Raw genomic sequence first — 6,396 nt, forward strand, 5'->3', positions numbered from 1 at the left:
CTGTACTACTAAAAATATTTCCCCATTACAGAGACAAACAGATCAACTATTTTTTCATCATATATGAGACTTAACTCTCCTCAGCCGTTTATGACTTTATTTTATTTTAATTAAGACATCCTTCAGATTGGACCTGTACAATGATAGAAAAATAATAAACAAATAAATGTTTATATAAAATGTTTGAACATTTTAAGTACAATACTTACAGTTACACAGAATTTCTTGTCCAGGCAAAGTAATGTCTTTGAACATGAGGATGACTGTCCTATGCAAACTATCAACTCAACTGAGCCAATCAATTTAATAATTTCTTGACTGCGTTTACGTCATAGTCTCATATATTACGTCATGGCACTATACACGATCACGTCAACTACAATAGCTCACAGTGACCACGCCGGGAGATGAATACATTTTCTGATCACATACGAAATCTCTAAAAAGCTTCAAATGTAATGTAACCCAATTCACGTTGATTCAGTGGGGTTTTATATATCAATGTTTCCCTCTGGTGGCAAGAACTGAAAGAGCCATCAATCGAAGTCTAGAGCCGGTTGTCATCATCAGTCTGCACTCCGCACACTCACTTCTGATCTTTTGTTAGAGTTAGAATAATAGTTAGAATAATATAGTTAGAATAATAGAATTAGAATAACTTTATCCATGTAGCTAGTATGGATACTAATACTGACAAATCAAAGCATAATTTTTTTCATAACAGTGTTGCCAAACAAACGACGATATTTGGCTTGACAATGACAGCGGTGTGAGATATATGGTGATTTTTGTAATTTGGCAATCATTTATTTATTAGTCTCCATAGGCAGAAAGGTTGCCTATCTCCAATTATCTATATAAATAAACCCACATAACTGTCAAGAGGTTTTGTGCATGTTTCGGCCAGCAGAGGAATCCGCTTGCTCTAGTCTAGTGTTTGCTTTAGGCGCTCACAGTAGTAGTTGTCGCGCTAGGCTAGCCTGCAGACTGACAAATTCAGTTGAGACCGGGGCCGAGCGTCAGATATAGAATCCAAGAGAAAGAGAGGAGGCTGGAGACGGGAGACCGATTGAGAACCGTACTTGTCAAGTTCTGGACTGACGGTGGGACAGGAACTTCTAAGGCGCCGCACATGAGCTCTACAACGATTCAGAGGAGTGCGGAAAGTGGCGTAGGTGTAACTTCGTTAGCTAATAGCTAACTATCCTCAGTTCATGAAAATACTGGCTAAGTACCCTCATAAAAACGTGTTCAATGAACACAACACACAAGAAACCCGTGTCTTATATTGCAGTTGCTAGCTAGCTAACAAGCTAAAGCTAGCTAACGAATGAAGGATTTCGAGGTGTCAACCGAAAGCGAACATTTGGTTATTATTTTTATTTTTATGAACAACCCATACAAAGTACAAAAAGGTTTATAGTACGCATTGCTTTTTGTTTTTACACTTACTGATAATTGCGAAATAATATTTCAATTCTATCTTAAACAATGTGAAGAGGGGTTGTTTCTGCCCACTTCATTTTATGGATAAAATAATCTACCACGAAACAAAACAAAAATTAACAATGAAAGTTAAATCAGGGTCCATATCATTTGGTTCAAAATAAAACATTTATATAAGAGTCTCTCAAATTAATATTGTCGTTTATTTTAAAATAAAAATGTCTAACTCACTCAAATCTTCTGACATAAGAACAGTCTCAAAATAAATGGTTAAGTTTCTGGCTCACAACCACAAGATACACATTTGTTGTCATAACTATTTTGAATATGTCTATAATAAAGGTGTTTACAGGGTAGATTCTATGAATGCGTTTGTATGATACTTATTTCACCTTATTAGAAACACAATATTTGCAGACAACAGTCATACTTTGTTCCAGTTCACTTGTCCTAGGGCTGGATTCCAGTATATTTTAGGAGAGGGAATAGTAACATCTTGACAGTTTTTTTTCTTAGATAATTGTTATTACATTTATAGTTTTAAAATGTCAATTCCTTCTAGCTGTATTGAGGCTACAAAGAAAGCATGGAACAGGGGGAGCTGAAAAATTATCTTGGATCATCACCAGACACAGGTGAGTTACTGTCAAAATGCATAGGTAGCTTAATAATTATGTACACGAAAAACGTGCTACACTCGCAATAACATCTGCTAACCATGTGTATGTGACCAATATCATTTGATTTGACTCTGCTAATCAAACTCAAGTCAACAAATAATTATCCGACATTTCTCAGACAATGTGGCGCATGTAGAGTGTTGTGCTTTGGCGCCCTCGTGTTGCGACCAAAGGTACAGCACAGGGTATGCTGATTGGGAGTTCACGTCGTCATGCCAGGATATCAACAGGAAGCATCATCAGAGGTTCCGAACCATTGAGCGGCAACTCCAGTACCTGCTGGATAAGGCGGATGAGTATCAGGCACACCTTTTATACAGGTAACGTTAGTCAGTTAGGAAAGTTGTTAATGTAGTCTAAGCTAATGATCGGTAGAGGTTAGGTGAGTCAGTGAAGAGTGCAGCTAAACTATACAATTACATCTAGTAGTGTTTCAAGTTGTTTATTATTTCTCAAAGGGGTTAAAGTAATACATAATGAAGCCCTGTCCTGTGACATAACCGTGTGTGTGTGGTCTGCAGGCATGACAACCTGCAGAAGGAACACTTTGCTCACGTGGTGCCTACTTTCCTGCGGACCTGTCAGCCCTACTTCACTTACCTGGAGTCGACCGCTCGCAGCTCCCTGCCCCGGAGCACGCTTCTACCCATGTACATCCGCTCACGAGTAAGAGCCTCAACTCGACCCTACTTCTCTGAATCTGGGTAGGACAAAACTGTCACTCTTTATTGAGTGACCGTGTCCGCTCTATCCTCAATTCAGGCACCTTGGTTGGAAAGTGAGGTAGCGGCGGTGATCCCTTCGCTTTGCACTCTTTATTGATATTAAATGTATTCTACACTTCAAACCAACTGAAATGTCTATGTGAATCAACTCTGGCCAAGAATATAGGTGTATGAGAAGTTTGAGAACTAATAGAGAAAGATCAAGAGATGCTGTAAACTGAGAGGTGTGTAATTTGTTTGTCTGTCTGTATTTATGTTTTTGTCCATCTGTCCAGTTTTTAGACTTCTCCCAGCAGCTCTGTGAGAGGCTGGAGCAGCTGGTCTTGACCTATGCCTCCTTTGACTTTCTCTCACTGGAAGAGACTGATCCGGCAAGGTACTGTACTTACCAGAAGAGGCTGGTTGGAGGAACTACTGGAGGACGGGCTCATTATAATGTCTGGAATGGAGTAGATGTGTTTGATACCGTTTCATTTATATCATTCCAGCCATTACAATTCCTGCCATTACAATGAGCCCGTCCTCCTATAGGTCCTCCAACCAGCCTCTTCTGGTCATCGCTCATCCCACCAGCCTCTGGTACTTACAACCATAACATCTGAAGGCTGTGAGCCATCACAAACAGATGCACATACAAACTCATATCGCCGCTGTCAGGTAAGAACCTAATCTCCAAAACAGACACTTTTCAGGAAAGTGAAAACTCTCATATTAGACTATTTTTAATAAACATACCATTTTGACATTTCAGAAGCTGTTTTGAGTACATTTTCTTGGTCCTAGAGTCATGAAACATTCAGATTATGTTGAGAAGAGTTGGGGCTTTCAACACAACTTGAGTGGCAAGGTTTTCATCAGACAGCGACGATATGTACTAACACCTACTAGAATACCTGTATTTAGTTCCGCAAATGGAACATTGTATAGACAGATTCTTGGACTTGTCAACCCTTATTCTCATTCGTCTGACATTCATTCCACAATCCTTCATCCAGCCATTTATGTATCTATCATTCTCCCCCTCTCTCCATTCCAGTGTCTCCCATTTCTACATTGGCAAGTGTCAGATAGACAGTGTGGGGCTGTCCATATACAGGTACTGCCGTCTCACCCCGTACCTGGCTGGGGTCCACACTGGCCTGTACAAACGCATGCGCTGGAATGTGGAGAGACCCAGAGAGAGCCTGCAGCAGGAAACGGATGGCGAGATGGAGGGACATCCAGAGGAGGACAAGCCAGTGGCAGGGAACGAGAGAGCCACCAACACAGAGTAGTGAGTGAGAGAGTGAGAGAGTGAGAGAGAGAGGGGGGGGGGGGGTAGAAAAAGTGTTAAAGTAAGGCACAACATGCCAATAAACAATCATTGTAAAATTAGTGTCAAGGAAAATGTGGGACTCTTTTGATCTGAGATGTTCGATGACAATGTGCATTTTGAAATTCAGGCCTAAGAACAGTCGGATCAGATGGCATCTCTCACTGCCTGTGTGACTGTGTGTTTCTCATGCAGCTACTTCCTGTGCTATGAGGACGTCCCTGAGGAGCCTGCTGAGGGGGGCGATGGAGAGGGAAAAGGGGAGACTGTTGCTATGGGCAATATGGTCAAGATGTGGACAATCGGTCAGTGGATCCAAACGTATCCTGACCCCGTGAGGGACGACATCTACGACTGGTACAAATTCACTCTCAGATCGCTTTAGAACACTTTCATCTTTGACTTGTTTAAATAATACTTAAGAGTAAGCACCACGTTAATATAGCTCACACGGTGTGTGTGCCTGCGTGTGTGTTTGTGCATGTTTGTGTTCGTGTTCGTTCCAGGGTGCTATGCTGGGTTCCGCAGGCTAGGTACCACAGGCTGTTGTGGCTGGGAGAAGAGGAGCCCTCTGCTTGCAACGCTACTGACTGCCTGCTGGGGGTGTTGTTTTCTCAACAGACCCCAGTGGAAGGTCCCAGTCGTGAAACCGAGACGAGCCACTGTTCTAGTACTGCCTTTGGCCATAACATGTTCTCAATGATTTAAAGGATTTAACATGACTTATTGCTAGCTTTACATTGTGTTATGTTTGGCTAATATTTTCAAATCTAAGTAACTATTGGGAAGGACTTTAAGGACTGAACACTGACATAGGACTGACATAAGGACTGGACACTGACAAAGCTCTGGTTGCTACTAGCCAGTCATCCATGACAAATATTTTCCTTATAGTTCCTTACATATTGTGTAAAAACAAATATAATTTATAAAGACAGCAGGTTTTATTACCAGTTCCCTACCAGCTAGTGATAGATTTGAACTGTATCTAATGTTGTCTATTCATATTCAAGGTTTTATTGAGCGTGTGTTACTGTATTCTGTAGTTGTTGGAAATCATTTTGTATTATCAGAATAAAACTATTGACCTGCCATTCATTTGCATGGGAGTGTTATTTTGTGAAAGAAAACATTTATTGAAAAGAAATGATTGTTTAATTAAAAATAAATAATAATATGGTCTCAGTACTGTACTTACATTGTAAATTGTTTGTAAACAATGGAGTAATACAACATTACAGTTTGCCATATGGTTAAGATTTTCTTTATTGATAATATTTCACGTTTGCAGTGCTGTTCTATCATGCAAAATAGCCTACTGTGACAACTAGGTAGTTCAGAATGAAGACCTTTCTGTTCCAGAATCATTTCTAGTCCTGTCCTTGCCGCAGTTATTTTTTTGCTCACTTGAACCATTTAGTTGTGACATCACAATGTCTTATGTTTGCCAAAGATTCTAAAGTTCTAAATTTGAGCATTCTATACTTCTATATTTATACACATGTATTCTTAATTCAGACTGCTATAATACACCACTCGTGTTGGTTGCATTGCTCGATTGTTTAGTTCTTATTTTGGATTTAGTTCTAGTACAGTTTTGAAGTTTTGGGTTGAGTTTTCTGTCAATAAATATTTTCTAGTTTACTGGTCTCCTGGGGATAACTTGGAGCAAATATGGATGACTCGACATCCATCCAAGGGTCTTCTTGGGTCCATTGTTACCTTGATGAGCTGGTAAGTTTGCCATTATTTATACAACAGCTCTCATGTGTTTAAGCATCTACTTTGATGTTCTGCTTTAGTATTTAATAGGTTTTGTATCCACCACATCCATGATAAATCTGATATCCTGAACAAAATGGCATTGTCATGGCCATAAAATAAAATGTCCTGTGTGATTCCACTGCTAATATTAAACTCCTACTGTGTGTACAGATGCTGAAGGTGAAGGATTGCCAGAGACTTCATGAGATCGAGCAGGAAGTTCATCGAGAGCTGAGCGTATCACCAAGCCAATGTCACCAGTCTCCAGGAAAGGTATACTCATACTTTTCCATTCCCTAAACTATAGTACACCATTGCTATATACTACACCATTGCTATCACCCACATAGACTGTTTATTTACCTGTTATTGCACCTTTAGTTCACAAAGGAACAGTATGAACTAATGTCTTCTTCCTCTCTTCCATCTCAAGGTAACCATGGAAGGCCAGCAGCTCCTGACTGACAAG

At 40.1% G+C, this 6,396-nt stretch overlaps 1 protein-coding gene across 2 annotated transcripts; it reads left to right on the top strand.

Annotated features, from left to right (window-relative positions):
* Positions 1 to 869: 869 nt before the first annotated feature.
* Positions 870 to 5,251, top strand: LOC115142496 (UPF0575 protein C19orf67 homolog). Of its 2 annotated transcripts, none has more exons than XM_029682012.2 (8): positions 870 to 1,175; positions 2,009 to 2,081; positions 2,245 to 2,446; positions 2,648 to 2,792; positions 3,127 to 3,227; positions 3,888 to 4,124; positions 4,359 to 4,520; positions 4,670 to 5,251. In XM_029682012.2, the coding sequence occupies exons 2-8, from the start codon at positions 2,033 to 2,035 to the stop codon at positions 4,869 to 4,871; spliced, it is 1,098 nt and encodes a 365-aa protein (XP_029537872.2). In that variant the 5' UTR covers positions 870 to 1,175; positions 2,009 to 2,032; the 3' UTR covers positions 4,872 to 5,251. The 2 variants fall into 2 exon arrangements, with proteins under 2 accessions (XP_029537872.2, XP_029537871.2); XM_029682011.2 differs by having other exon boundaries at positions 870 to 1,171.
* Positions 5,252 to 6,396: the final 1,145 nt, after the last annotated feature.

This window comes from Oncorhynchus nerka, linkage group LG21 (assembly GCF_034236695.1).
Source record: "Oncorhynchus nerka isolate Pitt River linkage group LG21, Oner_Uvic_2.0, whole genome shotgun sequence".
Taxonomy (NCBI): Eukaryota; Metazoa; Chordata; class Actinopteri; order Salmoniformes; family Salmonidae; genus Oncorhynchus; species Oncorhynchus nerka.